Genomic DNA, 16183 nt, shown 5'->3' with positions numbered 1-16183 from the left:
TTTCTACGGTGTTGGTAGACCTTCGTTCTGAAGTTCGTTGTTCACTTCAAAAGAATCGGAGCAAAGATGGACACCTAAGAAATTTTTATACACAGCAGTCATTCGACTTTGGATTTTCTTCGTTAAATTTCCTTGAAACGTTCGAGATTATTCTTATATGACCAAGCCTACCGTGTGAACGATGATCGTACAGGAGCCAGTGCAGGTAAAATCATTAGATTTTAACGGGAAACTTCCAATGATGTGCGATTTTCTATCGGGGCGCATCCACACTTATTGATACTGACATCAGAATGAAACTGTTTGCGCGTACGTTTCTCTTTCAACTGGAAATTGTTTTCGCCCTTCGCGTGATATCACTCGAAGCTCCATTCCCTTCTCAATAATATACCATTTGCTATGTTATCATAAGTTTACCTAATAGCTCATTAAATGTATTTTTCCGCGAGGGTGTACTTCTTTAGGGTTGTTTGCTTTTGCGAAATGGACGTAAATGGGAGGGGATACGACTATAAATAAGTCCAAATGTTTATGGTGTTTACGATTTCTTTCCCGTATAGTGTACCTAGTTCTACTAATTTTTATGAATTTAATTGTCTACTCTATTAGGGAATAGCTATATAGATACTATGTATTTACTTATATGGTTATAAGAGCAAATGTTTTTATCACAATGTACTCATACATGTTCTGACAGCGATTATGTTTTATACAATTACAGGCAGCCATATGGCATTGTTTAAATCATTATGCTTATCCAGATGCAATATTTTTAGCAGAAAGGTTGTGCGCAGAAGGTAAGTCTTTTGTTTTTTGTTTAGTTATAATTTCTGGAATAATTAATTTTTGCGTGCTATGATTGTAACATTGAGAAAAATATTTTTTAGTTGACACAGAAGAAACGTTATTTCTTTTGGCAACATGTTATTACCGTTCAGGTCAAGTTAGACAAGCATATGCATTGCTTTCGAAAAAAGCTCCAAGCTCAGCGCAATGCAGATTTCTTTTGGCCAAGTGTTGTTATGATTTAGAAAAGTGAGTACAGAATTATTTCTGCTTTAGAATCTTTTTTGTAGATTCGTTATTAACGTGCCATTTCATATTTGAATGTTTAGATATGCAGAAGCAGAGGCAGCAATAATAGGAGGATATTATAAACAGTTAAAAAATTTAGAAGAAATCATAACTCAGTTTGGCGAACATGCATGTTTCTCGCTTCAGATCATAGCCAAGATTTATTATAAAATGATGCGTACTGCAAAAGGAAATGATGCACACAAATTAGCTTTAAAACTGAATCCATTTCTGTGGCATTCGTTCGAAGAATTGTGCAATGTTGGTGATGTTGTAGAGCCTGCAAAAGTTTTTCAACTAGACAAATTAGATAATTTTGCAATGTGCCATGGTAGCATATCTGCTCCCACTTATGCCACAGAGTCAGATATCATTGTACCTACTAACATTTCAAGCGGTACACCTACTACAAATGGCATCAGTGTGTACGTATATGTAAATTAAAGTGATACACCCATATTTAGATTGTACTATTATATTTTTATTTGTGTTTTGCAGTACACCCGCACAAATGACAACAGCGGTGACTATTATGAACGGTATAGGACCTGCTGTAAGATTATATTCTTCTGTAGATGACAGCCCGCAAAATCAACCTACGCATTACAGTAATTGCTCCTCAATATCGCCAAGGGCTAAACTTCCACGATATCGTAGCATGTTCAATAACACGATGAGTCCTCTTACTCCGACTTTTGGTATTTTACCATTGGAAAGCAATACACCTGAACCGACAGTTTTACCATCGCATACCACGCTCACAGAAGCTAATGACCAGAAAAGTTTAGTAAAACGTGTCAGTAGTTTAAGAGCTCATATGGGGGTAAGACTTAAGTAACAATTGTTGAATTTCTAAGTAAATAATATATCTATATCTCACATATTATGAGATGTAAAGCATAATATTATGAATTACAGCAGTTGATGTCGAGGAAAGAAACGCCATTACAACAAGGAAAACCAGTATTTTCACAATCGGGAAATACAAGTAACAGCGCAAATATTGTTACAGTAACACCTGCTACACCAACGCCAACACCACCAACGTTACAAGGTACCAACGTTAGGCGTTCATCAAGGCTGTTTAGTCACAGCTATTCAGTCAAGGTGAGTTAATATTCGTTTAACTTTATAATCGCTACTACCAGTTGAATATTATAAATAACACATGAACGTATCTGATCAATGTACATTCATTATTACCAGGAAAATAATAAATCTCCTAATAGAAATAAATTTGCTACACCTAAATCTCCTTCACGGAAAACAAAAGCGAGGATTTCAAAGAGTAATTTAAATAAAGCAAATTTTAATGAACTAAACGAAAGAAATCGAAACGAGAAGGAGAAATCTGAAACTATTACATCGGAAAAGGCAGTAGCCAACGTGAATGCACTGAACAATCAAAGTAATACTAATTTCTGTGCTATAACACTCCAGAAACAATGTGCTGGTACGCTACTATTGTTACAAAATTATTTAGAGACAAATATTGTTTTTCATTGTGATTATAATCATGTGGTTTATCTGCTTTCAGAGGGTTTAATGTCATTGCTCCGAGAACTAGGAATGGCATATCAATGCTTAAGTCAATATAAGTGTGCTCAAGCTGTTGAAATATTAAGTATTCTTCCAGCACAACATTACAATACAGGATGGGTACTATCGATGCTAGCTCGTGCACACTTCGAGATGATAGATTATAAAAAGGCGGCCAGGTAAAAAATTTAGAAAATTTGTTTATGAATCTACGATCGAGATAAATTGACTTTTCAATTTGCTATTCCTTGGTATGTAGTTATTTTGCTGAGGTGAGACAGTTAGAACCCCAGAGGACTGAACTTATGGAAATTTATAGTACAGTTTTATGGCATTTACACGCTGAAGTGCAGCTCTCTACTCTTGCACAAGAACTGGTCTCTGAAGATCGTAATTCACCGGCTGCATGGTGTGCTACCGGAAACTTATTTTCTGCACAAACGGAACACGAAACGGCAATCAAGTTCTTTCAAAGAGCTATTCAGGTGTGTTGACAAGAACATTCGAATATATAAATATTTATAAAAAAATTATAATCGATTGCATTGTTTGCAGGTGGATCCTAATTTTCCATATGCCTATACGCTACTTGGACATGAATATGTAATGACGGAAGAATTAGAGAAGGCTATTACTGCATTTCGTAGCGCCATCAGACTTGACTCTCGGCATTATAACGCATGGTATGTTAATTCAAATAGATGTGTATACTTCTAGTGAAATTTCTTTAAAACCTGCGCACCATTTATTAAAAATTTGTTTTATGAATTTCTAAATTAAAATATTTGCTGATACTTACAATATACATTTTGTTTCACAGGTTCGGATTAGGAACAATATTCTCTAAACAAGAGCAGTACAGTCTGGCCGAACTGCATTTTAAACGTGCTTTACAAATTAATCCGCAGAACTCTGCGATAATGTGCCACATCGGTGTCGTGCAGCATGCGCTAAAGAAAACCGATCAAGCTTTAAAGACTTTGAATACTGCGATCACGAACGATCCCGACAATACTTTATGCAAGTTTCATCGTGCGAGTATTAATTTCTCAATTGGCCGACACGCGGAAGCGCTTAGTGAATTCGAGGAGTTGAAAAATATTGTACCCAAAGAATCCCTAGTCTATTATTCGATAGGAAAAGTATGAATTATTACTGTTATTTACTCGGATAATTTCTAGTGTTTTTCGTTGTTTTTCTTTTCTTTATGTATTTAAATTTATCTTTTCTCCAGGTACATAAAAAGTTGGGTAATACGCATCTCGCGTTAATGTACTTTAGTTGGGCATCGGATCTTGATCCAAAGGGTGTTAACAGTCAAATCAAAGAAGCTATACTGAATCCAGGTCAAGGGGATGAGGAATCTCCGGCAACGCAGTCAGGTAATTAATTTAATACAAAGGATAGGTCACTGCAACATTGTCGAGGTATATTCAGTACTTGTCTAGTTTCATTATCGGAATATGACGATCTTATTCTCATTCTTCAATGTCTCGCCGTATATATGGTTTCCTATGTATCACATACACTCGATAAAGCCTCAAATTTAATTTTCTCAAACGCGAGTACTCGAATGAAACACGCTTGTTTGTTCTATGATTTCGGTTGTATTACAAGACATCCTGTATGTATCTTCAGCTTCAGCTAGTACTTATCTTCAGCTGGCTCACAATCAAGATAATGAAAAGTCTTGTCTACTGTGTAAACGTACATTATCTTATATTTAGTATGACATATTCCTAGTATTAAGTGGATCATCACTAGACAGCGGATTTGATGCATTTATGATAAAAATGAGTAGATGCGTAGATGAGTAGATTCAATGTAATAGTTTCAACTTATTGAAATCGTTTAAAGTAAGAAGGAAATTTCTGTTTGCCTCTTGTTCATCATAATCAATGCGAACAATTTTTATTTTGCGTAGAGATCCGCTGTCTAATCATCACAATTCAAAAAGAATTAAAGAGGCCGAAAGATGTTTGGTATAACATCAGAAAAAATAGTAGTGTGGATATATTTACTTGTATCTCATCGATCTAATTAGCATTAATATCTATGCGTAGACGAGCAACAGGCGCAGAGTAACTCGATGGAGCAGGAGATTGAAAACAACAGAGAAGGAAGTACCGGGGGTTTGGCCGGGAACGTTGCAGTCGAAGCCCACGCCGACGACAGCGACGATAGTTTATGAAGATATCCTGTCGCGTGCAAGATTGTCGCGGAATGAAGAAGTGTCGTCGAGCGTGTCACTATTTATCTTTTCTATTGATCGGGCCTGATCAATTACTTCTCGGAAACTGGCGTAGCCTCGTTCGAATTCATACTTCCCTCGCGCGCACTCATTGATTTCACCTGAGCAGTGCTTTGTTCTCAAACTTTTAATATTTATAATACTTTCCTTAGTCCCGTAGTACCGCGCCCTCTTCGGTAAACTAAAAAGCAAAGAAACCAGACACTGTCTTTCTATGATCTGGATCGTGACATTTATGTTTTCTTTTTCGTATCCACTTGAAGACGGGAGATGTTTCAAATAATCGATAAACTCCGAGCAAAGAGTGTGTGTGCGAATGTGTCTGAGAGAAAGAGGAAGAAAGAGAGGGAGAGAGAGAGAGAGAGAGAAATTTCGCAATATCTATTTTATCGATTTGTATATTACGCGTTTTGCTCTGTATATTTTTTACGATTACTCATATTATTTTTTATAGATACATAGAGTACGTTCAGGCGTTTAATCAGTTTCATTTAAGAGTTTACGGCTGAGTACAGACTGTATTGCGTTTGAAGGACGGGCGAGTGTACGCGTAAGCATGCCGTATGTAGATAGGGAATATAATTAATTAACTGAGTAAATAAGTACGTGGAAGTGTATATGTAAATTATTAATTATTGTATTATCAATATTATTATTACTATTAGTGCTCTGTCAGTACTATTTATCCATATAATTGCCGTTGTTGATTTACCGAGTCACGGGAATATTTCTTCTTTTCAGTTTCTGTTTCTTTTCTATTTTTTTGTTTTTCTTTTGGCCACCGTCGTGGCCGTATTGGACGATCGTGCAATTCTCGCCGCGAGGCGGGGTCGTCGAGGTGGATCCTTTGAAAAATGGTCCGACGATCATCGCACGGTAGGCGAGTCAAACCAACCCGCACTCACGAACCTTCATCTATCGGGTACCTCGAAAGTCTACAGCATATATTTATTGATGGAGGTCCATCTGTTGTTCGAAATAAAATGCATTCTATGATCACGATTTGACCAAGTAACAGTTTCGTTCTAGCGTGCCTTAAACATCCAACTGCTTCCCGATGTTATCACACAATCTCGTTTGTGTCGCTCGAAAAACAATAACGTGTATTTTAACTCTGTCGCGGAATCGACGATCGCGATTCAGCATTTTCTGGAATGTTTATTCGGGACGACCGGTTGTGGTCCAATGAATTTATGTTCTAGACTTCGGGAGAGCCCGCCGGACTGTTGGATTATTTAATTGTACGCGGAACGATTTATGGATCATGGATACGTTATCCACCGAAACGCGGAGGCGAGCGCGTCGTACGAATGATTCTCGCCGTTCGGCGTCGACCATCGGGACGATAATGTTATTTATACGCGTAGGTTGCATGAATAATTTTGCGCTCGATAAAAAGAGGTAGTAAACATTTTGTATTGTGTGCATATTCGATGGAAATAAGACTTATTTGAGACGCGTAAACGAATTGCCAGCAAAGGACGTGTGTATATATATATACATATATATTATACATAAGTACACATATACATATATGTGATACGGCATCTCGTCCCTCTTATCTTTTCGTATCTTTTTCAATCAAAGCGTATCCTAAGCGTATCCTAGCGTGTTTTAGGCGGTAGACGATTATACATGTTCGCACAAAGAGAGTGATGATTAAAGGAACATTTATATGTTCCTCTTTTTAGGAAAAAAAATCGATTTTACTGATCTTATGTGGTCTTTAACTTTACTGTATCATGTTACCTCTTAATAAACAAGAACAGTCAAGAAACAGTCAAGAAAGGTTATCAATTAAAGCAATGAAGCCAGCGTAGGATAGAAAATTTCACTCGAGAGCTGGAAAAAATTTTTAAATTCACCACTTTTTGTCTTCGTGTTCAGAAGGATGTAGATTTTCTACAACTGAAGATTTACACGATTCTATTTTCTACAACTGAATTTTTATACGATTTGTTAACGAAATTCGAGCTGTTTATGAGCTGCAGCAGTGCAACGATTAAGAGGGATTTGAAATATCGAAATTAAATTTTTCGTCACTCCCGAGGACTCCTGTATACGTCGTACCGGAAGTAGCATGAAACTCTACGCTTTATTCGCCGGGATACGCTTAGCTCGTTTGACCTTTCGTCGTTCACGGTTCTCCCCTTTTTCTTCTCATCGTATTATTTATTTGTTCGCAGTTCATTTTTCTTTTTCTTTTCGTTCAAACAAAAGTGTCGCATAGGAAAGAGTTCCGTACGCTTTTTAGTTGTAAGAAACGAGGCGAACACCGTGCTACGGGCTCGAATGCTGGATGCGTTTATTATAATGTTTCTACATTGAATGAAACGGATCCCGCAAAACAAATTTAACGAGAACAAGAAACCAATGCGGAGAAGGGTGGTTTTCTGTTTCGTCTGTCTGGTTCATGTAATAGTAAATTACTTAAACGAAGATCAGGTTAAAGCAAGTTTATGGAACGTTGTCGTGTTACTCGTTACGAACTGATGTACGTGCAAAAATAAAGGCCTGCACTTTGTATGATACAGTTTGGTTCCTTTTATTCCACGAAGAACGATTCTTATCAACGACAGTCGTTCAATGAAATTCGAAAGAACCCTTACTTTAATTAAAAAAAAATCCATCAAGAACATATATCAGATATAATAATAAAATAAATTGCGATGATTTTTGTCTGATTTTTGTTTTCTGAAATGGAACTGAGACAACCCAAAAAATTACGATCCTTTTTCGCGAATATTGGTCTTTTTTTATAAAAATGAAAAGTTGAAACTTTTTCATATGTAGCGTATTTATACATAGCACAATTGTTTTTTTTTATTTAATTACGCTTTAGGCCGGAACTGGCCTAGCATACATAGAGTGAAACATAATAATGATAGTACTTAACAGGAATTAAGTATAATTAATTATATTAATATAATATAATATATATTATATTATATTATATTATATTATTATTAATTTTATTTATTAATTATATTAATTAATTATACGAATATTACAATTTACAGTACGGGTCGGAGAAGATCGGACGACGATTGTTTACGCGACTATTTTTCACCGAGGTCGTGCGATTGTGTATTATTTTGTCTCGCTGATTGGAAAGAATATTATCTCGAAGACCCAACGAAAACGGTGTATCATATGCAAACAAAATCTTTGGGTTTTTGTTACATAACGTTCGCCTGACACATCAGTTTACGGCGGGTCGAGCCAGAGGCAGGAATCCTCTATAGTCTTCAGCGGCAAAAACAAAGCGATTTTACTTGAGAGAAGACGATTTTCTGTATCATCGGTGATTAATTGTCTACTTTAATTTGCGCTACACTGGCGACAGTGAATTTTAAAACTATTTTCAGTGATCCAGATTGCTGTGATCTATCGAAGGAATTTTAATTGCATCCGCTCAAGGGGAAAATGGCGAACGCAAACAACTACGTACAAACCGGTGAGGACGTCAAACTTCAATTCCAAGTTTCGAAGAGCTAGTATTAATTGTTTGAAATTACTAGAGAATTTTGTTAGTTGATTAAATTTTTAAATTACTCGATTGCAATTGGACTGCGGATTCTCAGTATTCGATGGAAGATGCAAACCGGCAAACTATACGTTGATTGATTAGAAGTAATGAAATAAAGTCATTACATCATGATCAATTATATTAGTTTAACACAGTCTACGTTGGTTGTTGAGTTGGTGGGATCGTTTGTGCAACGAAAAGGTTTTCATTTGACTTGTGTTTTTGCAAATTAGCCTTTTGCATGAAATCTTCGCAGTTCAATTTGCTTTTCATCTATATTTATGGAGAGTAATTTGTATGCTCAGTGCTCGGAGAAAAAAATGCAAACGAGCTTGGCAGGATTCTTACTCACGAGCATATGTCTTTGTCCTTCGACGCGTTTTACGTTCCACCTCCGCATCATCTGAAGCGCTTCTTCGGCGATAAGATCGAGATTGAAAATCTTGGTCTTTTAAGACAATATCCGTGAGTGCAGATAAATATTACCTTCTTCTCTTATTTGATCAATATTAAATTGTTCGAACTGGACAAGTAGACGGCGAATTAAATGAATATTAAAAGTATGCGGCGGCCATATTGAAAAATTCAAACGGCTTTCAGTTTCTTCAATGAAATTTATACGAATATATAGTCTTAACTAAAATATTTAATCCGTTAAATGAAAATTTTTAATATGCCACTTAGAACTGTAAAGAATTAAGAATTAGAAGTAAAACTATGATAGCAATGGAGATGCTATACATTTAATTTTATGCTCAGTATGTAACACTAGTTTCTAACACAGTGGACGATGGATTAATGAAATACAATATTTATTTGCAGTTACAGTAGCAAGTATAATATAAATTTCGAGGACAAGGACACGATAAACGCCGTGTTCGAAGATGTAAAATTTTACGGTGAATTTGGCGGTGGTACCATCGTGGAGAACAGCAACCACGGTCTGAAGCGGGACATTCAATTGATGAAAAGAATCAGCAAAGCAACTGGAGTGAACGTTATTGCCGGGACAGGTACCAATTTCATCAATTTCAATGGATGTTCCATCGTCGTCCATTCAATCTACGTGGCCATTTCCAATTTTTCAGTTGCTCATTATTTTTTGTTGTCCAAGGTTATTACGTTGCTGCCACTCAGAGTGAAATAAATCTCTGTCTATCCAAAGAAGAAATGTATGATACGATGCTGAAGGAGATGACCATTGGCTGCGAGGACTGTCCCGATGTGAAAACAGGATTCATCGGAGAAGTGGGGAGTACCTGGCCAATCGAAGGTACGCGTACCTTGTTTCTAATCATTGCTTTTGTAATAACTCATTTTAATCCTTTGCACTCGGAGCCATCGATTCTAGACTCATAATGTCCCCTTAGAGGGGACATCCGAGTGCAAAGGGTTAATATCTGGCAGTTCAGTTTGATAATCCTAATATCGGACCGTTTGTTTCGAGTAGACTTCGAGAAACGGGCGATACAATCGACCGGGGAACTCCAGGCGCAATTAAAGTGTCCAGTCAGTTTCCATCCTGGACGAAATCCTGAAGCGCCTTTCGAAATAATGAGGCTCTACCAGGAAGCTGGCGGCGACAGTGGGAAAGCCATTCTTTCTCACCTGGATCGTACGATTCAATTATTATCTGATCACCTGTCTCCCTATATTACGTAAATTTTTAACGCCATCGCTGCCGCCAATCTGCCTAGAAACCGTTCTTCGTGAACCGTGTTAGATTATATCTGCGCTCTATTCAGCATTGCCTAATTTACTGTCTATTTCATTCGAAGTACAGTCGTCTACCGTACTTACAAATGGAGGCATAACTAGAAACGAAGAGTACAGCATTTATAACTGATTATGGCTGTGCCACTTAAATTAGAATTTTCTATGCTCCGACACCTACGCTCATTTTCTTATCAATAGACTGCGGATTTTTATGCAAAATAGAAATTTTCGTTGTCAATTGTAAGACACAGAAGCCATATAAAAATTTCTTTCTATTTTTCATAATTTTAATTCATATTGAAAATAATATATGGACGTTCTTGAATTGTCTTTACCGTTTTAAATTACGTCCATCTATTTTTGACATAAATGCATAAAATCCGCAGTTTACGTTATCGGTGCTTGATTTCATTAAATTATACGTTATCTTTTATCTTGAAGCATCGTGTACAGTTGCAACAACTTTCTGATCCGTGTTTTCGCGCGATAGCTGATGTTTGGATGTGAGATAATGTTTTTGATAAGAATGCAACAAGTGTATTTATCATATTTTATCAACGATCAAACACCGTAGATATATCTAACTATCGCAAATTGACCGCTTTGCGAATCATTTTCACTTATTTGGATTGTGTTCACGGATTATACACGATGGACAGTGTCTTATCAATTCATAAGCATTAAAATTATTTTGAGTAATTCTATACGAATATTTAATTTCAGATTAGATTAATATTTTTAGTTTCCGGGATTGGCAAAAGATTAATATCAAATCTCATTTAATCAGTATACATTTTTAAATCAACAATTTATAATTGTTTGGTTTGTATATTAATAGGAACGCTGTCCGAAGAGAAGCTTATGGAGTTTGCCGACGAGACCAACTGTTATTGCCAATTCGATTTGTTTGGAACGGAATGCTCCTTTTATCAGTTAAAACCAGAAGTGGATATGCTATCCGACGCACAACGGATTGATCGCGTTAAGCTCCTCCGAGACGATCAGAAATTGCATCGTGTGCTTCTGAGCCACGATATTCACACCAAGCACAGATTAGTAAGTACATATAGATTTCATACAGACAACATATAGTACATATAGATTATTTAATTAAATGATCTCTATTTTTTACTTTGATATTTCTTGGACTGATTAGTCTCTTTTTAAATGTCTCTAAGTCTCTAATTTGTCCTTTCCTAAAAACAGAGCAAGTTTGGCGGTCACGGATTCTCTCATATTCTGAACAACGTCCTACCGAAGATGTTGCTGAAGGGCTTCACTCAAGACGAAATCGACACGTTGACTATTAAAAATCCTAGAACCTGGTTGTCCTCCTAAACGCATTCCTCTGCAAGAGATACCGAAAAAAATCTTACAAAGACTGCATTTTTCAATGTAAATTCGTAGTTTTAATAGTAGATCTATAATGAATCGAATTTTTACAATGATAATAATTTTTAGAAGATTGAATTTACTTAAAGTGTCTCAGTATTGCTAATTCTACTAACTGGGAAACTAAATGTACGCGTACCTTTATTAAAAGTGAAATTGTAAAAGAATTGTGTGAAACTCCGTCAAAATCTCATTTAGCAATAGTTGAGACTCATCTGATGGCTGAAATGTCAAAACAAGAAAAGATTTACTCATACACTGTTTATTACGATTTACGTCACATTAACTGTATATTAGCCAACTTGATATATTGTTAATTAACATTATATCTACAGGCGACACCTTACTAGTCTTTTAGAAATTAAAGATTGAGGGCTTTTTAATTAATCTTTCAATAGCGATAGCACCTTCGTTTGTGAACCTATAAATTACAAGTAGCAAGGTCTAGTCATCTCTTCCGGGATTGTTACTTAGAATGAAATTGTTAAATAGTGCAGACATTGAAAAACCTCATAATAGACTTGCTGTTAATAGATAGAGTATTAAGTTCAGGAGAAAAGTAATTTGTTTGGCACAAGTCACCAAATGAAAATTCGTTCTGAGGCGAATTATGCGAACGTAGCGGGATAGGAGAAGTAGTATATCACTATAATTACGAAGTATTTGGTATAGCCGCGTACCGAAAAGATAAACCCGACCGAATAACAGCACTCATTGTCGACAACCTTGGCATTATACCGCCACGGAACAATGTAGTGGCGATATCGCGCCGGAGTTAATAGCTTTTCGGGCACACACTTGCGTCCGTCAGATGTTGATTAATCCCCGGCTAAACCGACCGGTCCCACGGAACGATAAACTATCATGAAATATACATAACGTCGAGAGGAAAGCAGCGAGAGCGGAAACACTGGCCGATAACCGTAGTCGAAATTAACGAGATCTCTGGTGTTTACAGTGGTCACCGAATGATAGATAGCACCGCGATGACGATATTTCGGGGGGAGCGAGGGAAGCACGAAGACGATCCTCGAGGTCGAGTCACTTCTTGTCACCCTCGGTTATTTGCAATGAGTCTGCCACCTAACGAGGAACGCGACGCTCGCGTCCAGGGTACGTACCGTCAGTAAACAAATATTTGTGCGGACCGTGTCACCGGAGAGTCAGTTTGCAAGTAGTGGAGTAGTTTATAACAATACGCGTCTCCGCATGCAGGTACCGAAGCCCTGCACAACTATAATCGACCTCCGACCAGTGTTAATATTTATTTAGCAGTCTTAAGATAACTGCAATCTAATGTGAACGTCTGCAGGGATAAAAGGAAAGGAAAACAGTGTACTATTTCATCATTTTCATTCGGTTACGTGCCAGCCTGAATTGTGCAAAAATTCACCAAACAGCAGTAGTACACATATTTATTTGCAAATAACGAAGACGTTCGTATGTACTCGGTGTTCTGACATTACGACTGAAATTTTTCTTTTCTCTTATCCTTGGAGATATTGGTTCAGACACGCCAATCTTTCATCGCAATTTTTTGATTGTTAATACGTGCATCGCGCGTTCACGATAATTTTCAATAAGAAGTTGATAAGCTGCAAGCTCTGCGACTGTTGCTTTGACATCGCAGTAGGATAAGGCACCCAATTACTGTGGGGGCACCAATTACTGTGCCTATATCAATTATACTTATTTTTAAGGCATAATGAATATTAAAAAAGAGATATTAAATTTTCTTTTCATTAAAATCAGTTAATGTACAGGGTGTTTCGACTATAGGAGGACACCTAAATAAGGGGCCTCTATGTCTAATGACACAAAAAATATTTATTGCATAATTTCTACCATAGAAGAAAAATTTATTTTGTCGTGTTATTTTTTGTAGGGAATAAAGGAGATATTTAGATGGCCTCCTTTATATATATCTCTTTTAATATTCATTATGCTTTCAAAATAAGTATAATATTAGTACAGGCACAGTAATTGGTACCCCCACAGTAATGGGGTTTAGTATTGGTTTGAAAGAAGTTGAGAGTATTTAAAAATGGGAGGTGCTTAATTTGAAGAGGAAGTTAAGGATATTCGATTGTAGATTTCATTCAGCTGGATCGCGAAAAGGAGAACGCTAGGAAGAGCGAAATGAATGGCCGCAAGCCGCGGAGGGACTCTGATGTCCTCTTGTCGAAGTTCAGTCAGAAGGAGTTCCTCTTCAAGTTCCTCGTGATAGGCGACTATGGTGTCGGTGCGTCGCGGCTGTTTTATACCCCAATATTCGAAAATTTGCCACCGACTGCGTGCTATGCCACTTCCGTTAGTATACATTTTCACATAAAAATCTATCAAATCCCATGGGACTTACGTGTTTGACTTGTCTCCATTTTTTGGTCATCCAAAAGTGCACAAAGATCCGTCCGTTTGACGACGATTATTGGAAAATACTCGTCTTCGCTTCATTTCATAAACAAACGCGGGTGGTGATTGAATTTTATTTTGCATGACGAAGAAAGTGACAGTGATAATTTATTTCTTTATTTTTTTAGGAAAAACTGCGCTTGTTAGGCGGTACACTGAAGGTAAGCACTATAAGTAAGCACCATCAGCTGGCGGTGATTTCAATTCATCTTCGAGTTTTTATTTTCATATAGTTAACTTTACATTTTTACTTTATTAACGTTTAAGAATAGTAATAGTTTCTGCGTGTTTGTTATTTTACGCTGCACCTGCTATCAGCATTAGCGTGAATAAACGTCCGACTATTTTTATTCTTGACCTAATTCATTCGATCCTCCTCTCCGTCGAAAGATGATAACTTGAAAACATCAACAAACAATATTATCATCTGCTCTTTTATTTCGTTCAGAGGGTCATTTTCAATTAACCGCTTTCATTGTTTGCGTTAACATTCGATTGCTTGTCAACAGGAAAATTCACGTCGAATTACAAGATCACCATAGGAGCCGATTTTGCAATGAAATCTCTCGATTGGGATCCACGCACTAAAATAAATCTGCAATTATGGTGGGTGCACAACTGTTTCGCGCAGTCATTGAAATCACTCGGAATTCCGCTTTTCATTCGTGTAAATTTGAACGTTTATATATTATTTTGTTGAGGACATTTTGGACATGTGTTAAATAAAAATCTTCTCAAATTTTCATGGAAGCATTTATTTCGTTATAAAAATATCGCTTACTTGTATAAAGTATATAAATGCATAAAATCAACAGTCCTTACACATGGAAACCAATATTCCTCGGAAATATAATGGAAGTATAATGCGAACCAGTGTTTACAATTTTTAAGTATACGCGGTAATTACTGTTGTACAAATGATTATTTGCATTTTCAGGGACGTTGCCGGCCATGAACGGTTTGGATACATGACTAGAGTTTATTATAAATATGCGTAAGTGTTTTGTTCGTTCAAAGAAATATGGCAGGTTAATACTGATTAAGGTTTAGAAGAATCGTTATTTTCTTTTTCAAATTCCAAGTGAAAGTTTTTAGCTTGTCTTTTTTGTCTGGTAACATTAATATAAATATTATAACAATACATATATTTTGTACAGAGTGGCAGCAGCTTTGGTATTTGACATATCGCGAATAGCGACCTTTCAGTCAATTAAAAAATGGCTGTCCGATCTAAGGGAGAAGGTCACGCTACCGGACGGTGCAAACATACCGGTAGTCCTTTTGGCGAACAAATGCGACATTCCCCATCCCGTTGTGCCGATAGAGCAAATCGCAAAGTTTTGCAAGGAGAATAACATTGGCGCTTGGTATGTGACCTCCGCGAAAGAAAACACAAACGTCGGTGAGTAAAGCAACGACACGACCTGCACACTTCCATCGTATAATGCAAAACACCGTGAGTCATATTCACACTTTACCTGCCGGATGCCATTGACGGATTTCTTAAATGACTGTGCTGTGTACGTGAAAGCAGCTCAAAAATTCATTAAGAAATTCTCAATATAGTAAACCCCTAAAAATATTTTTCTTAGAGAACTCGATCATACGTCTTCTTTACTGGGTAACAATAAAAAATAGACATATACTGGTCTTAAATTATTTTTTTGTTGATATGTTGACGAGGATTAGTGCTTTAAAGTAATCTCCAGTAGGTAAAGTGTTGACAGTTTGAGTTGAAAGAGGAAAAGAAATTACAGTCGTAGAATTTAATATTTTATACAGGGTGTTCCAAAATAATGACTTCAAATGACCTTAGGCACCGTCTGCTTAAGGAAGTACAACATTTTTGGGACACCCTGTAAATTAATTTAGAAAAAGTCGATCTAGGCAGAAATTTGATGATGAAAAAGATGATTGAAATAATGGTAATGTTTAATATTTCTTTTTTGCAGATGTGGCGATGCGTTATCTAGTGGAGAATGTTTTGAAAACAAGAATTGACGGAGGTATACGGGACTCCGTCCGATTACGAGATAGGCCACCTATTCGAGAAAAAAGCGCATGTTGCAAGTCATGATCGGTATCAGTCATTTATCCTACGATACTCACTTCAGATATACCTTTCTTTACATAAGTTTTACTCGCGAATCATACGTTTCGATCGTATACGACCGTTCCGAGGTCTTCTATATTTTTTAAACACTTAACACACTAATACACACGTTTTTATCAATTAAAAAATGCGGAAACTATTTATTTCCAATCGAACT

General features: G+C 36.7%; 3 protein-coding genes across 7 annotated transcripts; all 3 read left to right on the top strand.

Moving 5' to 3' along the window:
• Positions 1 to 14: 14 nt before the first annotated feature.
• On the top strand, positions 15 to 7395 carry Cdc27 (cell division cycle protein 27). Of its 2 annotated transcripts, none has more exons than XM_076805615.1 (13): positions 15 to 205; positions 722 to 797; positions 888 to 1035; positions 1116 to 1499; positions 1573 to 1897; positions 1996 to 2181; positions 2281 to 2527; positions 2612 to 2792; positions 2873 to 3098; positions 3169 to 3296; positions 3434 to 3755; positions 3848 to 3995; positions 4677 to 7395. In XM_076805615.1, exons 1-13 carry the CDS (start codon positions 182 to 184, stop codon positions 4802 to 4804), a joined length of 2523 nt encoding a protein of 840 aa, XP_076661730.1. In that variant the 5' UTR covers positions 15 to 181; the 3' UTR covers positions 4805 to 7395. The 2 variants fall into 2 exon arrangements, with proteins under 2 accessions (XP_076661730.1, XP_076661729.1); XM_076805614.1 differs by having other exon boundaries at positions 16 to 205; positions 1993 to 2181.
• A 538-nt stretch (positions 7396 to 7933) lies between these two features.
• On the top strand, positions 7934 to 11867 carry LOC143365432 (phosphotriesterase-related protein). 4 transcript variants are annotated; one of them, XM_076805604.1, is made up of 8 exons: positions 7939 to 8168; positions 8233 to 8321; positions 8699 to 8858; positions 9216 to 9406; positions 9508 to 9666; positions 9844 to 10008; positions 10948 to 11165; positions 11316 to 11867. In XM_076805604.1, the coding sequence occupies exons 2-8, from the start codon at positions 8291 to 8293 to the stop codon at positions 11445 to 11447; spliced, it is 1056 nt and encodes a 351-aa protein (XP_076661719.1). In that variant the 5' UTR covers positions 7939 to 8168; positions 8233 to 8290; the 3' UTR covers positions 11448 to 11867. The 4 variants fall into 4 exon arrangements, with proteins under 4 accessions (XP_076661720.1, XP_076661719.1, XP_076661718.1 ...); XM_076805603.1 differs by having other exon boundaries at positions 7939 to 8172; positions 8208 to 8321; XM_076805602.1 differs by having other exon boundaries at positions 7939 to 8321.
• On the top strand, positions 11426 to 16093 carry LOC143365435 (ras-related protein Rab-38-like). Its single transcript, XM_076805608.1, has 8 exons — positions 11426 to 11504; positions 12460 to 12614; positions 13594 to 13743; positions 14042 to 14074; positions 14423 to 14519; positions 14851 to 14907; positions 15071 to 15315; positions 15866 to 16093. Exons 2-8 carry the CDS (start codon positions 12470 to 12472, stop codon positions 15988 to 15990), a joined length of 852 nt encoding a protein of 283 aa, XP_076661723.1. The 5' UTR covers positions 11426 to 11504; positions 12460 to 12469; the 3' UTR covers positions 15991 to 16093.
• Positions 16094 to 16183: the final 90 nt, after the last annotated feature.

Source organism: Halictus rubicundus, chromosome 2 (genome assembly GCF_050948215.1).
Source record: "Halictus rubicundus isolate RS-2024b chromosome 2, iyHalRubi1_principal, whole genome shotgun sequence".
In the NCBI taxonomy this organism is placed as follows: Eukaryota; Metazoa; Arthropoda; class Insecta; order Hymenoptera; family Halictidae; genus Halictus; species Halictus rubicundus.
The sequence above is the reverse complement of the archived record's forward strand: the minus strand, read 5'-3'. Positions and strand labels throughout refer to the sequence as shown.

Excerpts from the sequence above, each read along its gene's own strand:
- Cdc27 (XM_076805614.1), top strand. The coding sequence starts at position 182 with ATGATCGTACAGGAGCCAGTGCAG. Across the intron at positions 1,898-1,992 it reads GTTTAAGAGCTCATATGGGG|CAGTTGATGTCGAGGAAAGA; the intron begins GTAAGACTTAAG and ends TATGAATTACAG. Across the intron at positions 3,756-3,847 it reads TCTATTATTCGATAGGAAAA|GTACATAAAAAGTTGGGTAA; the intron begins GTATGAATTATT and ends TCTTTTCTCCAG.
- LOC143365432 (XM_076805604.1), top strand. The coding sequence starts at position 8,291 with ATGGCGAACGCAAACAACTACGTACAAACCG. Across the intron at positions 9,667-9,843 it reads GAGTACCTGGCCAATCGAAG|ACTTCGAGAAACGGGCGATA; the intron begins GTACGCGTACCT and ends TGTTTCGAGTAG. Across the intron at positions 11,166-11,315 it reads TTCACACCAAGCACAGATTA|AGCAAGTTTGGCGGTCACGG; the intron begins GTAAGTACATAT and ends TCCTAAAAACAG.
- LOC143365435 (XM_076805608.1), top strand. The coding sequence starts at position 12,470 with ATGATAGATAGCACCGCGATGACGATATTTCGGGGGGAGCGAGGGAAG. Across the intron at positions 13,744-14,041 it reads GATAGGCGACTATGGTGTCG|GAAAAACTGCGCTTGTTAGG; the intron begins GTGCGTCGCGGC and ends TTATTTTTTTAG. Across the intron at positions 14,908-15,070 it reads AGAGTTTATTATAAATATGC|AGTGGCAGCAGCTTTGGTAT; the intron begins GTAAGTGTTTTG and ends TATTTTGTACAG.